The following is a 20,000-nucleotide window of genomic DNA, read 5'->3' on the forward strand; positions in this document are numbered from 1 at the left end:
GTTAAAAAAAAAAAAAAAATCGCAATACAAAGCACTTTCTTAAGCAATTTCTTATCACAAAGACCAAAGTGCTGTTATTTATGTCAGCGGGGAGACGTGCTCGTGGTAAACGCTCGGAGGCAGAATTGTACGACCACTAAAATTCCATTGCTAGCAGACGTTTTAATAAACCAGGACGGTCTGCTGCTGCTACGGTTTATTCACCCAAACCGTTGGCCTTTAAGAATCCCATTGCAGCATATTCAGTTTTCGAGTTTCATTCAAGGATTCAAGCGACGCTCAGGAGAAGATGAACCCTGAACGACCCCCCCGGGTGCCTCCTCCTCCGTAGAGCCTCCGCTCCGACCCCACCAACACCGCCCCCCAACTGGGTCAGCACTTTTTCACAACGGATTAAAGTGCGGAATTATGGCTTTAAAACTTCATCTTCACCAGATTTATAGGGATTATACCATGTTCTCTGTTCCCCGGCTGGCTCAGCCACTGGGAGAGGGAGAGGTGCTGGTGTGCGCATCCAGACCATTGCTGAAAAAGTTTGGGGACTTTTCTTTTCGTCAGTACCCCCTGAAACTAGTAGTTGGCCATCACACTTTTTAAATCCTCCACATTTAGCAGAAAGATTATCTGTCTGTCTCCCTGTCCATCTATATCCTTCATTATTCTATCAATCTCTATTAATTGGCCATGTATGTTTTACACATCGTTTGAAGCTAGAATAAGGAATTTATTTTAGAAGCAATTTTTTATCATATATTTTTAATTCTCTTAACATCCAGCAGCAATCAAAAAATCAAGAAAATTAAAACTGGCTGTCCCAGGGCAGTAATAAGCTTGTCCAATCATTTATTTTGGTACAAATGAAATCATTGGGTGGCCTGCCTGTCTGTCTATCAGTCTGGGTCCCTGTCTGTCTATCAGTCTGGGTACCTGTCTGTCTATCCGTCTGGGTACCTGTCTGTCTATCCGTCTGGGTACCTGTCTGTCTGTCAGTCTGGGTACCTGTCTGTCTGTCAGTCTGGGTACCTGTCTGTCTATCAGTCTGGGTCCCTGTCTGTCTATCAGTCTGGGTACCTGTCTGTCTATCAGTCTGGGTCCCTGTCTGTCTATCAGTCTGGGTACCTGTCTGTCTATCCGTCTGGGTACCTGTCTGTCTATCAGTCTGGGTCCCTGTCTGTCTATCAGTCTGGGTACCTGTCTGTCTATCAGTCTGGGTACCTGTCTGTCTATCAGTCTGGGTCCCTGTCTGTCTATCAGTCTGGGTACCTGTCTGTCTATCCGTCTGGGTACCTGTCTGTCTATCCGTCTGGGTACCTGGGTACTATGTACTATCTTACTCTACCCTCTCTACTCTACCCTACCCTAGTTTCATTAAGATGTGCTGAAGTTTTCCTTTAGTACTTCTTAATGAGTACAACTTTGTTTATATAGCACATTATTGATTGATCATAATATGTGAAAACAAAATTTAAATCAAATATGAATAAAAGCAATATTTTCAAGACGAAAGAATACAAATATTTACAGCGCCAGTATTTTGTGGAGAAAATACATGAATATGATTATCGCAAACGTGGTCATTCACAGATGGGGGGATAAAATAAGGAACGAAGGCCGGCATTAGAAAGCAGGCGGGAGAGAGGAGCCGGGTAGCAGGGCCCGGCCTGGGGCCCGTCTGTGGCCCCGTGTGTGGACCACACGGCTCTCAAATGAAAACATTGGAGGAATGCAATTAGACTGATATTACATCCAAATGAGTTATGAGTCTTCGACACTATGGCGTTTTCATGAGTTTTTAAGCCTTTCTAAACACACACGTCCATGAGGAGGCTAAATGGAGCATCCATATTGAGGGCCAAGGTAACAATTATACTGGATCGCGACTCACTGTGATGTCAAAGTCAAAGTCAAGTTTTATGCCCACTATCATGCCCACATAAAAAATAACCTCAGTTGAGGGTAGACGGTAAAAACATGCATCTGCGCCTATTGTAACAGGCACTGATATAATAAATGAACACTATAAGATAATATTAACATTAAACACACAGACACACAATTAAACAAGTTCTACAAAAGTACGTTTAAAGTGCTTTTGCTAAAGCCAAATGCATACAGAGCCAGAAACTAGCATGGCTGTATTTTCCCCCTAGCTGCGTCTACAACTCGTCTACTCTGAACGCCCGACACTCAACAAACTTTATTCCGTGTCTGTTCTGTTGTCTATTGTCTGTTCTGACACGCTGTGCGGGTTTTGGCTTCAGAATTTAAAACAGGGCCGTTAGATGTTCACCGTTTGACCTTTGAACTTGTAAGATGATAAAAGGCTCTCCTAGACGCTATTGGCTTGTGAACATGTTGCGCTTCACCCTCGCCTGAGACAACAATACATTCGTAGATGCGTGTGTCTGATCAACGGCGGTGATGAAGGCAAACGGCGCGCAACCTTCATCACTCGCACCCACTGAGAACAAAGCCTGGGACGGGGGCCGCGGTCCCCTTGGTCACAGCGTTCTACTTTTTAATTGTAGCTCTGCTAATGCACTGTGATATTTAAATGGCTCCTGGCACACAGCTCCGCGTCCGTGGAGCACTGGCAAACAGGCAATCTATTTATACCAACGGCACTGAATCATTCATGGCTTTGTCATCTGCTCGCTCTCACGTCCGCTTAACTTAAATAACATATGACAGCTTCACCAGAGCTTCAAACCACACAAAGTCATTTGCCTTATTCTCTCTCTCTCTCCCTCCCCTCTCTCTGGCGTTGTAGCTCAACCTCGCACGGCCGTCGCAGCGGGACCGAAAGGCGACGTTTCTCCGTGCACATCTTGCATCAGCGGCGCTCGCTGGAAATGCAATTAATTCCTGTCTCACGCTTCTGCTCGACGCTAGGGTCTCTCTACCCCACAGGGACTCACTCTGAGAGACCCTCTGTGTGTGTGTGTGTGTGTGTGTCTAAGTGTGTGTCTATGTGTGTGTGTATGTGTGTGAGTGTGTGTTGGGGTGGTGTATTGAAATGAACTGGGAGGGAACAGCAAACCTTTACTTGTTATCTCGCGCTCTCTCTCTCTCTCTCTCTCTCTCTCTCTCTCTCTCTCTCTCTCTCTCTCTCGCTCTCTCTCTCTCTCTCTCTCTCTCTCTCTCTCTCTCTCTCTCTCTCTCTCTCTCTCTCTCTCTCTCTCTCTCTCTCGTCCTTAGCGTCCCTCTGAGGCGGTCTCGCGTGGAGTCTCATCAAGTGGGTGTTCGATCTCTCTCTCTCTCTCTCTCATAAACACACACACACACACACACACACACACACATACATGTGATACACACATTGGCGGCTAGCCTGGCTGCATGGCTGGGCATTCAGGACACACACACACACACGGTGCGTGTGTGTGTGGCACGGGCCCCGCCAAGGGGAGGGGGGGTACCGTCTGTCTGTCTGTACTGTGTGCGGTACCGTCTGTCTGTCTGTACTGTGTGTGGTACTGTCTGTCTGTCTGTACTGTGTGTGGTACTGTCTGTCTGTCTGTACTGTGTGTGGTACCGTCTGTCAGTCTGTATTTGGCATGCTTGTCTTTCCAATTGTGTTTTTCACAATGGGCACGATTTTCGTCTGGGCATAACTCCGTCTGACCTGTCTGTCTGTCTGTCTGTCCATCCATATGTCTGTCTGTCAGGTCTGTCTGCCAATACTCTCGCAAACTGGGTGGGGGAGGGGATCTGTCTGTCTGCTGTGTGTCTTTCTGTCTGTCTGTCAGAGACGCTGTAAGGTGACCCAGGTGAATCTGCCCGTCCATAGTGTGGTTCTGGAGCGTTAACAAAAAGTGTTTCACTGGGCGATACAAGATGAGCCTCACCCAGGCTGTTGCCATCCCAACCAGCCGCCCTGGCTGCCTGTTCTCTAACCATTCTGTATCCTGATTGGGTCATTTAGAAATGCTCCATGTATACATTTTACACAGTGCACACACTATTTAAAACTTTAAGTGTAGTATGTAAAGATAGATGAGCCATTGGGCTGGAAACTATTTAAAGCGTACGCGGCGCGGCGCTCGCGTCGCCGAGTCATCTGATCTGTGGCTCAGGAGCACGTCAGAAGGGGTGCGTGGACAGAGTCATCACTTTGTCCATCAGAAGAACCTTCTCTCTCCAGAGCCACTGACGGTGGATCCAGACGTTAGGGGGGCCGTGGGACGTCTGGCTGCAGGGTGCCCGCGGCCAGACGGCAGACAGCCGGGATCAGACCCACGACGCTTTGGCTGGAAGTCGAACACCGACAGCCCTCGACCACCCGGTCACAACCCCAGCAGCAGACCCCCCGTTCAGCAGCTGAGGCTCCACCGTACGGTCGGCCTATTGTATCAACCACAGGCGCTGTCGTTAGTACTGTATGTTTACTGTATCTTATCCTGGGTCTTCATTAGTACTTTGTATATTTACTGTATTGTATCTTATCCTGTGTTTTCTGCCGCTGTAACAAAGGACTTTCCTCTCCGGGGGATTAACAAAGTTGTATCTATCGAAGCAAAATGTTGACACTTTAGTCGCAGCACAAAACCACTGCTGTGTCTGCACAACCGCGCACGGCCCTCCCAGCACCCCGCTCACGTGCACGCCCCTCCCAGCACCCCGCTCACGTGCACGCCCCTCCCAGCACCCCCGCTCACGTGCACGCCCCTCCCAGCACCCCCGGTCACGTGCACGCTCCTCCCATCATCCCGTGCGCGTGCCTCTCCTGGTTTCCTCCTCCACCGCCGAGCCGGGCAGATCTTGGCAACTGCGCCGCACCGTCTGTGCCGTCCCCTCAACCTCACACTCCGTTCTGCGCCGCCAGCAGAAAGCAACGACACCTCCACCCCCCCCCCCCCCCACCTCCACCCCCCCCTCCCCCACGGTCTCTCTCCACCCCCGCTGTAGGCGACAGCCCACCTGGGCATGTCTAAAACCTGCCCCGCCCACCACCACCGTCTCAGCCCTCCGGGGGCCAATCTCATGCTTCAGCAGCATCGGAGGAGAGCTCTGGACCGCAGGGATGGTGTCTGTGTCTGCGGTGGTGGAGGTGGTGGTGGAGGTGGAGGTGGTGGTGGTGGTGGAGGTGGTGGTGGTAGTGGTGGTGGAGGTGGTGGGGGTGGGTGGAGGTGGTGGTGGAGGTGGAGATGGTGGGGGTGGGTGGAGGTGGTGGTGGAGGTGGTGGGGGTGGGTGGAGGTGGTGATGGAGGTGGAGGTGGTGATGGTGGTGGTGGTGGTGGTGGTGGAGGTGGAGGTGGTGGTGGTGGTGGTGGTGTTGCTGCTGGTGATGGTGGTGGTGGTGGAGGTGGTGGTGGTGGTGGTGGAGGTGGAGGTGGTGGGGGTGGAGGTGGTGTTGTTGTTGGTGGTGGTGGGGGGCTGGTGGTGGTGGTGGGGGGGTTGGAGTAGTGGTGGGGGGCTGGTGGTGGTGGGGGGCTGGTGGTGGTGGTGGTGGGGGGCTGGTGGTGGTGGGGGGGGGGTTGTTGTTGAGTTGGCATTAGCGGCTAATTGCTAATCCTCTTCAGCGGAACGGAGGAGGGGAGTAGCCAGGGTGGAGGAGAGCAGGGGGGGGGCTGACGGTGGGGTGGAGGTGAGGAGGAGTGAGGGGAGTCGCTGCTGAATATGGGTGCGGTTTGGGGGAATTGACAAAAGTACCATTTGACGCAGAATGGTGGGTGGGGTTCCACCCCCAGGTGAGAGTTCCTGGGTTCAACGTCTGCAGTTGACCTGTAGCCATCCTGAGTAATATGATCAAACCCCTACTGCCCCTTAATGGAGACTCAATTGTAATTATATTTACTGTCGCTTTGGATAAAATTGACCGCAAAATGACTATAGTCTACACCACATAGAACACAATTCCAATTCCAGGAACTATTCTGCATATCCGAGGCAATCCAGTGGTGCTGGTGAAGAGGAACACGAAACATAAATCTAAACTAACTTTTAAGTCTATCTTCAGTGTGTCTAACAGCTGCACATATATAGGAAAAACAGAGACAATTTGGCAGAAGAAAGAAATTATTTTAACGCTAATTCAATTATAATAAATTGACAAGAACAATGCTACATTTCTTTTTAAAGGTTATTGCAAGGCACCATGAGGCAATTACACCTACGAATGAATTATGTTATGGTGCGTTAACACACTGGGTGAAGAGGGACTTGACTTCCACTACCTAATCAATGGTAAACAATGAACAACTGCAACAGCCAAATCGTTTTTTTCTTGTACAATTACACTTCACCACACAAACTTTGGTCTTTAATCTGAAAATGTAGCGGAATCATAATTAATGGCAGCATCACCCAATTAGCACTATGAGAAATCAATTATATTGTTTAAAACATCCAACATTTAAACTCACCGGGAATGTGGTTAGTGATTATGATTAAATAAATAAAAGCTAGCTTTAATTGCGTTACTTCACACAGCTCAGTATTTTTCTGTCAGTTTCCCCTCCTTCGAGACATTTCCCTTCACACACGGTAGGGCAGAACTAATTTTAGCCCGCCTCTTGTTGGCTAAAATTCAGCGTGTCAATCAAGTAAATTGAGGCACTTGATAGGTTGAGTACGCCCCGCTGACTTTCCTTACCACTTACAAGAACAGAACCTATTTCCCTCTCTGTTGTGACCCTTGATGTGGACAGGCCTGAGCTCACCGTCAGTGATAAAAGTTAAACGCAGGCATAGAGTCCAAGGGAAGGTGTGTTCTTGTTATCTCTTTTAGATTTTTACATGGGTTCTTCCTGCCGTTTACGAGCCACTTCCAGACAAACGCCCCGCTGGGCCGACTCCTGGGGACAGCCGTTAAGCGTGAAGCACAGCCCGGGTAAACCGGCAGCCAGCTGCCCCATGTGACACAACGAAAAGTCACCGATAAATCTCAGAACGGCTGTCCGAATTGTGTAAGAAAAAAAAGGACATCGTAAACTCTTTCGCTACACTAAGACAATTACGAGCTACGGACAATGTGTTGTATGAGTTACTTAAGGTATTTTGAAAACTCAGTAGTCATATGCAGTATTTCATTAATACACAGGATCAGATGTTATAATCCCTTGTGCCAAAATCCAAGGAAAACACACATTCAGAAGCCCCTGTCCAGACCAACCTTATAAGCACGCTGCCCACTAAGCTACCAACCAAAGGTGAACAACACGAGACAAACGCCCCGACTAACAGCAGTAAACACAGCAGCATGCAGTATGCAGCGTCAAGTGGGCGCCCTCTTCCACCGATGTTTCGTTAAGTTAGGCCCACGACACCTCCTGAGGGTTTAACAATGAAACCAGCGTCCTGGAGTCACCCCCCTCGATGCTGCCACCACATTGCCACATTTTAACCCCTAACCCCGACCAAACAAACACGAGTCCTAAATACTGTTGTTTCACATAAGTGAACTTATACTTGTTGAAGCACGCGAACCACAGCAGTCATCTCAAGTGGGTGTAGTTAAAGCTTTTATGATTTGATACACGTTGAAAAGTAAAAGCGAACATCAGGGTGAAGGAAAGGACGTTTACTGATTTGACTTGGGGGACGTCTGAATCGTGTGATCAATTTTATAGCTAGTTAGAATAATTGTGTTCTCCTTCCTCTGAAACTGTTGAGGGTTAGAAAATGAGCTGCCAATAAATGAAGTACTTTCTGTTTAATGTGTTCCTTAAGAGACCATTTTCTTATAAACATTCCCTTTAATGTTGTTTGATGATGATGTCATTGCCAGAAATCTCGATTTGGCCAGTTTTGTAAAATACATTGTTAATCTAAAATCTGTGTCTGGTGTAATTGTTTTTTATAGATGTATTTCTCCAACATCAGAATCTGAAAACTTTCCATGAGAAATCGATTATATTTTTATTGAGATGAATTTTATTGAGCTTGTAAAACCAAATGGATTTATATATATAATGAAGAGATTCATCTCAAAACAAGGTCCAACTGTAGTTAACATGTGTTGTTTACCCATCAAAGAGCAGTTCAATAGGTTCCAGTCATGCTGTTCCCTCCCACCAACAACGCGTTGTTTGTTGCCTTATTTCTCCCATCTTCAGTGCTGAAACATTGTCCAACCGCTGTGCTAGTTTCAACCAATTCAAATCCCTGTCTTGAACTTCAAAAGTATAGTTTTATGGACCTTTGTTTAAAGAAAAACAAAGTGAAATTACAGCGCTTGAGTTTAAAATAGTATAACTGCATGACAGTATTTCTCCTGAACACCTACACTTCAATTTTAATGGAGTGTGGATATTTCCTATTTTAGGTAAGGAAAGAACAAATAGTGAGAATAAGATGCAGGGTTGCTTTTACATAGATTTTTATAAACCTGCACAAGTGTACACATCAACAAACAAGAAACGTGTCATCCATAATTTACAGGATTCTCAGGGCTTTGCCACCCTGAGATTATTTAGCTATGATGTGACTACTGGCCAACAAAAATGTGTTCGCACAGGAAATATTGTCTTAAGCACATCAGGAAATAGATCCCCATAAAATACACACTTATAACGAACAAGCATTTTACCTCGGTCAGACATTTAGATTGTTTTCGACAAGGAACTGAAGTGGGTGAGTTAATATATGTCTGTTGCCTTTTGCTTTCTCAGTTGGACTTAATTTCAGCCGGGAAGGAACAAAACACAAACATTGGGGATTGATTGAACATACATTTCAGTTATTTCTGTTCTGTCCTTCATTCAAAGTTCAGGTCCTACTAGCCATTTTGATTAATGCATTGGATTAAAATTGACTGCTAATACAAATTTGGTTTCTAAACTGTCTTAAAAGTAAGAAACTGCATTGTTATTTATATTGCTATTATTGACATTTTTCAAAGCAGTTGTAATTGCAATGTGATCCGTTCACTAAAATCATCTAATCTTCATCAATCTAATTCACTTTGTGTTTTCATCATTAACAAACATCAATGCCATTTCGGCCTACACAATTGAAGCCCTTTCTTCATTCTTGTACAGGTTAAACATTTTTTAGGCACACTAATGTGATAGAGACTGGTCCTTATGTACCATATCAACATAGTTTCCGGCTGCATCCACCAAGACGTTCAAAGAAACATAAGCATTTGATAATCAGATAGTATTTAAATAATGTGTGTTTACACTTCATCTACATTAACCCCAGACACACAGAACTAAGTAACGGCCAGTGCCTCTACCATTTCAAGTAGACAAACAAACATGTTGTTTTTGTGTGATGTTAACAAACTTCAAGTCACACTGGGCATTCCCAAAACAACACACAAACACACACAAACACACCCAACGCAACACGCTAAGCACACAAGCGCAGAGCAGCCAGGCTTCCACGGGAGCTCCTGGGAACGCAATCCCGGCACCAGGGACTTAAATCCACAAACAAGCCCCGCTTCAGATGTTTACATATGGTACGCAGAGCCCGGGGTCCCGCGGGGGAGTGGAGGAGTGATTGAAACTGTCGATGACAAACACACACACCGACGTGAGGGGGATGAGTCGGGAGTCAGCCAGGGGTTAAGTGGGTAGGATGTAGGATAGGGAAGTTTGTCAGGGATGGCGGCGGTGCTTTGGGTAGGGAGCGAGCGTTGAAGGGAGGGAGGAGGCGTAGGAAGAGGCTCAGCAGGAGCTCTGCTTCTTCATGCTAATCTTTGTTTTATGATAATTCTGGAGGCTTTGAAAAGGTTTCTTTATGAATCCCATTTTGTCTTTTGAAAAAGGGGCTTCGTTGATTATGTATTCTGTTATTTTTGTATTTGGTCTCATGCTGTGATATATATATATATATATATATATATATACATATATTACTGAGTTAAATATATGGATTTTAAGTAGGCGTAATGTTAACAACTATGAATTCAACCCGTACATACAAACGGATATCGTAGACCAAACAATATGTAGTTTATAATATTCATCACAACTATCTTAATCATCTTAATTTGGAATTGAAATATGGGGACATTATGAATTGTGTTATTCACTAGAGGGAAACAATTCAATTGCATTCATTGCTTTCTGATCGATGGAGGGCTATTTGTTTCAGTTCTCTGATAAAGATAAAGGTAACTCTTAAAACAAACCAACAGATTATATTCTGATAATTGGTGACTCAAGCAGGTGTGTGTCAGGTCACTTTGCTCAATGAAAACATTTCACAGCAAATCTGAATAAAAATATGAATCAGTTTTGACTGTAAACAGTGATAATAAGGCAGCAGAAAAAAATGCTCAGTATCTTCAGAAAAGGCTCCGGGAATATATTGCTTAAAATGCCAACGCTACGCAACCCGCCGTGGATAATTAAGGAGGAATGTGATGACAGTAATCATGTGCACCATGTTTAGAAGATAAAGCTAATCACTTCCTATGAACGGCAGGCCTGTCGTGCTAAAAATATGCATTGTCAGTCGCATTTCATTGGTTGTGTGACAAATGTTGCTTTCTTGCCTTCGCATACTGTCCCATGTGCTGAAATAGAGCGAAAACACAGCGGTGAATTATTGAACTTTTCAACGTTTTATTTAGACAGGATTAAATATATATTCAGGCTGATATCCTTCCACCATAAGGCCGCATATGGAATCCATAAATGAGCTATGGAGCACATCTGCTCTGTGCGCTGCTGGCGCCGCTGAGCTGGGATTCTAACAACGAGTTGATCTCGGGGAGGGATGACTGACAGTCTCTGCGTTGTGTTTGAAGCAGTATTTACATCTCCGTCTCCCCCCGCCTCCCAGGTGAGAGAGGCTGGCTGCTCCGGGCAGATGGAGCACTGCGGGCCCCCAGCAGGTGATGTTCACAGCCCAGAGATAAGCCTCAACCAACCTGCACACACACACACACACACACGCACACGCACACGCACACATGCACGCCCTTATAAAATTATATATATGTATATATATGTATTCATATATACTGTATATGTACACACATATACATACACGGGGGTGTACGTATGTGCACCCCCTGCGTCTGAAGAACCACTTTGGACTCACACTTCCATCTAGAAAATCTATTTTCCTTCCCTCGCTGTCCCCGCGTTAACCCGGGCCGCGGTCGCCCCTCCACCCTACGCACACGCACGCGCCGCCACGCTTCTACAGCTAACTCATCCTAACAGAAGCACGGCGTGGAAACGTGTGCGTGCACACAGACAGCAGCGTTGAGATCAACCTCAGACCCTTTTCCATTTTTCTCACAAAATATCGAATGATAAAATATCTGATGGGAAGAGTAGGTGGCCTAGCAGTGACCCCTTCACTTCATCAGCCATTAGCCTACACACACGCACACACACACACACACACACGCACACACACACACACACACACACACACACACACACACACACACACACACACACACACACACACACTCACACACACGCGCACGCACGCACGCACGCACGCACACACGCGCACACACGCACACGCACGCACGCACACACACACACACGATGTTCAAGCGACCCTGACTGATAGCTCTCTGATCCAACCCTGTCTGCTCCACCTCCACCCAACACCACCCACCACTACCTCCACCCAACACCACCCAACACTACCTCCACCCAACACCACCCAACACCACCCACCACTACCTCCACCCAACACCACCCACCACCACGAACCACTACCTCCACCCAACACCACCCAACACCACCCACCACTACCTCCACCCAACACCACCCACCACTACCTCCACCCAACACCACCCACCACTACCTCCACCCAACACCACCCACCACTACCTCCACCCAACACCACCCAACACCACCCACCACTACCTCCACCCAACACCACTACCTCCACCCAACACCACCCACCACCACCCACCACTACCTCCACCCAACACCACCCACCACTACCTCCACCTCCACCATCTTTTCCCTCTTCACAGTAACCACCACTGCCTCCATCACCTCTCAATTACATCAACCACCACTACTTCCATCACCTCTCCCTAACACCACCCACTACCTCCATCAACCTCCCCCACACCCTGACCATCTCATCTCATCTGGCTGATGGATCCCTGCGTGCAAGACACACACACACACACACACACACACAGATTGTAGATCTCACATCTAAGACTGTGTTAGCAGGCAGATTTACATTTCATCAGCGATGGCGAAGGCAATTTTAATAACCATTCCAGGGGATTTTGATTGGACAAGGTCCTGTGGTGAGAAGATGGGAAAAAAAGGCAGAGACCCAGAGAGACAAGGAGAGGGGGAGTCAGGAGAAATTCAGAGATAGGGAGAGTTGTGAAACAGAGATAGATTGTGGAGTGGGAGAGAGACATGGGTGGAGAGAATAAGAGACAGAGGGATTGAGAGAGTGAGGGTAGGAGAGAGAGAGAGAGAGAGGGAGAAAGGGAGAGAGATAGAGAAAGTAGGAGAGAGAGAGAGAGAGAGAGTAGGGGAGAGAGGGAGAGAGAGAGAGAGAGAGCGAGAGAGAGAGAGAGAGAGAGAGAGAGAGAGAGAGAGAGAGAGAGAGAGAGATAGTGTGGAGGGAACTACAGAGATAGACAAAGCCATGTTGAGTTGTTTTGCAGGACATTGCTCTCATCTAATTTGCTGAATTGCTATCTATCCTTGTCCGTCTGTATTAGAACCTTATGCAGGCAGTGTACTGGTTAGGGTGATGCCTAACCCTGCTGCTTATCAAATCTCTATATCAACATGAATCTCCTAGATCACTACATCCTAGGAGTATCATCTCAAACTAGATTCCAACACTAACCTTCTTCATCTAGATTACAACGGTAATCTATCATCCTCCGACTGATTACAACGTAAACACGTGAGCAGTCAATTTACACGCCATAATCCTTCTGGTTCTCATCAAAACCCATTATCCCTCCGGGTGCAGATTACAGCGTTATTGTATCACTAGGTTAGGATTATCATATCATTAGTGTAGGTTACATCACTTCCACATCACGAGTCTAGATTAAACCATTCTCCGTGTCTGTTCTGCATAGCTAAACTTTGTGTTTAGGTCTGGCAGCGGGATTATTCTGGTTGTTGGCAAATTAAATCATTTTGGTCCACAGCAAGGCTGGGATAAATGGCTCTTTGATACAGAACATTTGCTTGATCATTCTTGCAGATTTTCTTTTGCTTTCTTTCCATGAATAAATCAAACGTGGAGGAAATAACTAAGTCTTGTGAACAGCAGCAGCCGTGCTGTGGCAGTGTGTGGTTCGACCCGGTGTCAAGGAACCAGCAGAGTACCCGTATACCTGTGAGCCGGTGGGTTCTGTTGGTATGGAGGACGGACCGGCCTGTAGATCAGACTTCACAGGCTTTATTGAGGCTGAGGGCCAGGGGTGTATCTGCCCGTAGCTTTCACCTGCCTATTAGAGTGGGACATATCAGTCGGGAAGCTTTTACGCCTGTGTGTGTGTGTGTGTGTGTGTGTGTGTGTGTGTGTGTTTGTAGTACACACACACACACACACACACACACACACACACACACGCACACGCACAGGGAGAGCTGGATGTTGCAGAGCCCTTATCGCTATACCACAAAGTGGAAAGATTAGATTACTCACTTCCCTAAACCTCTAACGTGGTTACCATGGCAATACCAGCGGGGGCAGCGGGGGCAGCTCCCCTCTGATTGGAGGCTGGGGAGAGGCACGCCATTGGTTGTTTGGAGGCAGGGGGTCGACTTTTCCCCCTTTCCTCCGACTTTACTGGACTAGTATTTTATATTATGTTGTAATCAGTTTTATTCTATTCAATTTCTCTCTTTTTTGGCTTCTATTGTGGTAGCGTTCACTATTCATCAGAAGGGATTTAAGTGGTGGGGTTCAGACCGGCTGAAGGTCAGCGACAGCCCGGTGAGATTGTATTCAACCCTCGGCTCAGTGTTAAAAATATCAGAGGAAGCCGTGAAATATTCTCCTCAAATAAGGCGTTGAGAAACAGCAGCGGCTGCGACCGCCCCTCCCAGGCCCGGCGCTCTCTGCAGTGGATTGAACGATGGGAGATCAATTTAAATTGAATTCATAATCGCCCGGTAGTGGAGTACAGCGGTTAATTCAAATTAATGAAGTTCCTCAGAATCTATACAGCGCTAGCTTTTAAATGATTATTCCATTAATTACCCTAATCAGCCAATAGTTATTCAATTTAGTCAAGGGCATTGTTTATCCCCGTGCTATTCAGAACTCACCTGAGAAGAATGAGAGCCAGCACACGAGCGCAGCACTAGAGGAAGTGTTGAAGAGCAGGTCGGCTAACACACTGCGACAGCGGCACCATGAACTGACATCTTTAGTTCATGGTTACCAAAAAGAACAAGAATCTTAAATCAGCAGCAGCGACGGGGATCACCGTGATTTGCCACAAAAGGATAAGATTCACCTGCCTGAGTGTGTTGCCCGAGTCTCAAGGTGAGTACCGAGGGAATAGTGTGGAGAGAGGGAGAGACGGAGAGAGAGAGAGAGTGGGCAAGAGAGTGAAAAAGACGGAGAGCGAGAAAGAGAGAGCGAGAAAGCGAGAGAGCGAGAGAGAGCGAGAGAGAGAGAGAGAGAGAGCGAGATCCATCAGTAGTTGTAATCAGACGGCAGCTCTCTCTCCCCACCACTGGGCGTGTCTAAAGGGCAGCACTTGTAATGAAGTCGTGTTTTTTCTCTTCCTCCTCGCCAACAGAGTGCGGCGGGCTTTAATCTAAGTTACGAGACTGTTTTCAGACCTTGACGGAACGCCTTATGTGTGGAGACGACTTGTACCTTCGAGATGAAGGCTGCCGAGTTAAGGTTCCACTTGGCTACACAATGCTTGTTCTTCAGTTTTGAGGGACGGCGAGGGACTTTTGACGTCTGCTGTCGCACAATGAGTTTGTGGTGCTGTGTGCGCGTGGCGAGTGCACTTATCAGTGGACTGTGATGTGGAGACGCAGCACCGCGGGGGGTACAGGGGCTCCAGATGCTGTGTTGGCTCTGAGGACGAGGCCGTACTGAGTTAGGTTCCCTATGTGTGCAGTCCACCTCTAGGCGTCCTTGAGCAACGCGCCCTAGCCTGTCCTCCTCGAGCTCACTGTATGCTGAGCAGAAAACAGACCGAATGTCACCAAGTGAACCTTTGAGATGACGCCGGTGTACGCTGAGCTCCACTGGAATCACAGTGAGAACGAACGCGGGTTCCCAAGGATTCCCTGTTCTCCCCTTCAATGTTTCTAATTCAATTCCTCAAGCGGACAATTGGATTTGAAGAAGCGTCTCCTTCTGTCCATGTGACTGAAAGGGGGATGCCTCGGGAGGAACGACAGCCACACACGACCTGCGTCCGTTCTCGACGGAAATAAAAAGACAAGCCACACAATGTAACCTGAGCGTAGGAACGCACAGGAGCCCTGCGAGGGTACGCACGGAAACGCTTGGAGCGAAGGTACACACACCAAACAAAAAAAGCGCACGCACACACACCGTGGCGGGCGTCTCTGCGGGCAGGAGAGCGCCCTCGGTGTGTGGATTTATTATTGGTCATTAAAAGACGGTTGATTTTTACTGGAAGAGCTCTCCAACGCTATTCCCCGAGCAGCTCCACCTCGCCCACCTCCTACAGTCGCCATCTTTAACCTCCTTCCCCGCTCGTAAAACGCCCTCCACCTCCTTCTCCCTCTCCTCCTCCTCCATCCCTCCTCCTCCCTCCTCCGCCCTCTCCTCCTCCTCCATCCCTCCTCCCTACTCCTCCCTCTCCTCCTCCTCCATCCCTCCTCACTCCTCCGCCCTCTCCTCCTCCTCCATACCACCTCCCTACTCCTCCCTCCTTCTCTCTCTCCCCCTCCTCCATACCGCCTCCCTACTCCTCCCTCCTTCTCTCTCTCCCCCTCCTCCTCCCTCCTTCCAGACTCTATTCCACCTGCACAGCCACGTCTGCCTCTACGTCGAGCCCTGCAGTGGAATAGTTTCCTCCTTTCCTCTCCTCTCCTTTTTTCCCGTAATCGTTCCCTCTCCTCTCTGTTCCATTTTCCCGCCGTTCAACTAATCTCGACTTCCCCGTGGAAAGCGCGTATTCTCCGGCCGGCTAACAGCTCATCAGTCTGACGGATGGCACCGGGGAACAAATCTGACAACGTTGTTCCAGAAAGTTCTGCGGCCCTGTTCCCTCATTTAACCCGGTCAGCCCCCGACACTCAGAGGAGGCCTGTTCTTATTTCTGTCTTCCTTTTCCTCATCCTTCATCGACCACCGATCCACCGCGTCCACGTTGAGTCGCTGAGCAGCCGCCGGTGATCCGGAGTCAATAGTGTACAGCAACACATTGAAGTCCTCCTGAAATGCCTTCGTGGGGCTCTGGGCCAGCGGTGGGTTGGTTGGTTCTCTGTTGTTGTGTGACTACAGCCTCCACAACAACAGATGACACGCCGTGGCCTTCGGATGAATCACAGCGTATCACGGGCACACGCGCGTCACCGTAATGATAATAATACACAGACTCTGCGCCCGGGCGAAAGGTGTGCAGTGAGCGTGTGCGGAGCAGATATGCAGATCGGGCTGTTGTTTTGTTCCCACCCTCCGCCTTATCGCTGTCCTTGTTTCTGTGCACTCTCACTGTCTGCCGCTCTCTCTCTCCCTCCAGTCTCGCTCTCTCTCTCTCTCCCTCTCTCTCCCTCCAGTCTCGCTCTCCCTCTCTCTCCCTCTAGTCTCTCTCTCCCTCTCTCTCCCTCTAGTCTCGCTCTCTCTCTCTCTCTCTCTCTCTCTCCCGCTCTCTCCCTCTCTCTCTCTCTCGCTCTCTCTCTCTCTGGTTCTCTCTCTCTCTCTCTCTCTCTCTCTCTGGTTCTCTCTCTCTCTCTTTCTTTCTCTCTCTCTCTCTCTCTCTCTCTCTCTGGTTCTCTCTCTCTCTCTCTCTCTCTCTCTCTCTCTCTCTCTCTCTCTCTCTGGTTCTCTCTCTCTCTCTCTCTCTCTCTCTCTCTCCCGCTCTCTCCCTCTCTCTCTCTCTCTCTCTCTCTCTCTCTCTGGTTCTCTCTCTCTCTCTCTCTCTCTCTCTCTCTCTCTTCATCACTGCGTCCTCCATTATCGCTGCCTTCTGTTTCCTGTGTTATCTGTTGGTCTCCTGTCCTCCGGCCATTTCTCCTTCCCTCTCTCCATCCCCTCCTTCTCTCTCTCTGGTTGACCTAGCGACCCATTTCATTTCCTGCTCATCCCTCCCCACCTCCCTCCTTCTCTCCTTTCATCCCACACAACCCCCCTCTCTCTCTCCCAATCTCCTCCTCCGTCCATCTCTCCCCTGATCCCTCCCCCCCCCCCCCTCTCTCTCTATCCCCCCCAACCTTTCTCGCTCTCTCCCTTCTCTCTCTCCCTCTCTCTCTCTCCCCCTCTCTCTCCCTCCCTCCCTCCCTCGCTGTCTGTCCATCCGTCTCCCGTCCTCTCTCTCTCTCTCTCTCTATCTCCCTCTTTCTCTCTCTCTCTCTATCTCTCTCTGTGTCTACCTCTCTCTCTATCTATCTCTCTCTGTGTCTCTCTCTCTCTCTCTCTCTCTCTCCCTCACCCTCTCTCTCTCTCTCTCTCTCTCTCTCTCTCTCTCATCACGCTGCCAGATCTCTGCTGAGACGTTCTGCGGGGCTCGTTGCACACGGTGACTCCACGCCAACCCACACGGGAAAGCACACCCACACACACACACACACACACACACACACACACACACACACACACACACACACACACACACACACACAGACTGCATGCATGCAGTCACACACGTGTAACATGCGTTGCGTTGCGCGGCGTCGGTGTGTAATGGGTTCTATTTATGGTCATCAGAGGGCGTTTGTTGCCATTTTACCCACAAGCCCACTTAATGTGTTTGTGTGTGCTGCTGGTGTCTGTCTGTGCTTGCTCGCATGGCCGATGTGCATCTGTGAGTGTGTGTGTGTGTGTGTGAGTGTGTGTGTGTGTATGTGTGTGTGCGCGTGTGTGTGTGTGTGCTTGTGTGTGTGTGTGCTTGTGTGTGTGTGTGCGCTTTGGACAGGCATCCCATTTAGCTGTCACTGCCTTAACCCCCCCCCCCCCTCCCCGCCCCCCCCTCCCCCCCCCCACCACCACCACCAGCAGCCCCACACTCAGTCAGCTCTGACCAGACCAGGGAGATAGATGGATGCACTTTACCAGTGAGAGTGGGCAGAGTGGGCAGACACCTCTCTGGTAGCATTTTAACTGGTGTGACTGGTGTGACTGGTGCCTGGCTGTGTGGGTGAGTGTTTATGGCGGCCGCGTTGTGCTCACGGTAAATTGGCCGTGTTTGGTTTGTCTTCATGAGAAAGTTAACGTCCTCTTTCATCTTAGTCCGTCAACACAAGTGATACTGGCGCACACTGACAGACACACACACACACACACACACACCAATACACCCAGTAACAGCCAGTAACTCACACGCGTACGCACACACACACACACACGCACAAACGCGCACAAACACACGCACGCACGCATGCACACATGCACTCACACACACACACACGCATGCACACACATGCACAAACGCACACAAACGCACACGCACACACACACACACACACACACACACACACACACACACACACACAGGGAAAGTCATACACAGACGCGTGCCCTTTCAGCTCAGCACTGTTCCAGAGAAACTCTTCCCACTTTATTCCTGTCCACGACCAAACACAAACGGTGTGTTCGCTTCACACAGCTGAACTGATAATATACTTAAACACTGTTGTGTTGACACGTCTCAACCCATAATATACTTAAACACTGTTCTACATACACACTTGTTTTCATACACGTGAACTCTTACGGCAGTACGCAACAGCGCACCTGTGAGTGTGTGCATTGTTTGTTGATGTGAGCCAACGTGTTACAATTGAGATAAATCATCTACCTCTGAGGGAAGAGAGAAGGTGAGATACACAGAGATAGAGATGGATGGTTCACGCTATTCCTAGATAGGTAGAAAGCCGGATTGACGACCCTGAGTGACGGCCAGATAGACAGACGGATAGACAGACGGATAGACAGACAGGTAGATGGATGGATGGATCACGGGGTAACAACACTGCAGAGCAGCTGCGGTGTTGGGGGAACGGGAGAACTCGGGAGAGGGGCGGGGGATGAGAACGGGAAGGCAAAAAAATCTATCTTACCATCATCTCCTGAACCCGAGCCAGCATCTGTGAAGGAGGGGAAACAGTTATTAATATTTATTCAACACATATTTACCCGTTAACATTCATATGAACATTCATGAAACAGTACAACAGTTATTTAACATGTGTTAAACAAATTAATAAATATTAACATTTAAATAATGTAAATGATACATTTAAACGGAAATTCCACAGTTATCAAATATGTATTTAAGATATATTAAACCGTTATTAAACATGTATTACAGCTACAAACATGTAATACATCATTGTAAAGAGTTATAAAACATACATTTAATCGTTCTCCGACAGTTTTAACTAGTTGTTAAAAACACAACGCACTTCCTGAGTCTGTGACCGGTGTCTCATGTGTTGTTTACGCGCCGCTATGCCTACACGTTGTTGTCTTTGTCTCATGTGTTTGTGAAGCATGCTGCCTGCTACATGACTCAATGATGAGTGGGCGTGTCCGACTAACGGATCAGCCACCCGTACAACACCCCGAACATCTGACAGCTGATATCATCTGCCAGTAGACATATGTATCATACATAGCCTATACACATAAATATATATATATATATGTGTGTATGTATTTTGCTTATTTTCAATAATATATGAACTCAAAGAAATCAGTTTGAACAGAATAAACAATCAACTTCATAACATGAACAAAAATGGATATAATAAAATAAAATAAAAATACAACAATGGCAACTCTGTCCAGCCAGTGTCCTGAGTGACCAGTGACCAGTGACTGCCACCACATCACACGTTTAATAACGTACATCTTTAATAACGTACATCTTTAAGGAGCAGGCAGACACACAACCCCCTCCAGTGTTTCCCTGGAAAGCA

At 48.0% G+C, this 20,000-nt stretch overlaps 2 protein-coding genes across 3 annotated transcripts in view; both read right to left on the reverse strand.

Moving 5' to 3' along the window:
• LOC311358732 (tomoregulin-2-like) overlaps positions 1 to 20,000 on the reverse strand; it is a gene marked incomplete at its 5' end in the record, with an annotated part of 207,854 nt that overhangs the window by 13,489 nt on the left and 174,365 nt on the right. The gene's annotated exons all lie outside the window — the stretch shown is intronic.
• LOC311358613 (tomoregulin-2-like) overlaps positions 10,021 to 20,000 on the reverse strand; it is a 45,923-nt gene continuing 35,943 nt past the window's right edge. The window contains exons 4-5 of one of the 2 annotated variants that reach the window (XM_084478704.1): positions 19,140 to 19,166; positions 10,021 to 10,828 (exon numbers count right to left, since the gene is read on the reverse strand). In XM_084478704.1, coding sequence (XP_084334830.1) covers positions 10,800 to 10,828; positions 19,140 to 19,166 — 56 coding nt within the window. In that variant the 3' untranslated portion in view covers positions 10,021 to 10,799. Of the gene's footprint in view, positions 10,829 to 12,947; positions 13,363 to 19,139; positions 19,167 to 20,000 lie in introns of those variants that run through there. The other variant, XM_084478703.1, reaches the window with a different exon arrangement.

This window comes from Micromesistius poutassou, assembly GCF_964030765.1.
Source record: "Micromesistius poutassou genome assembly, chromosome: 14".
In the NCBI taxonomy this organism is placed as follows: domain Eukaryota; kingdom Metazoa; phylum Chordata; class Actinopteri; order Gadiformes; family Gadidae; genus Micromesistius; species Micromesistius poutassou.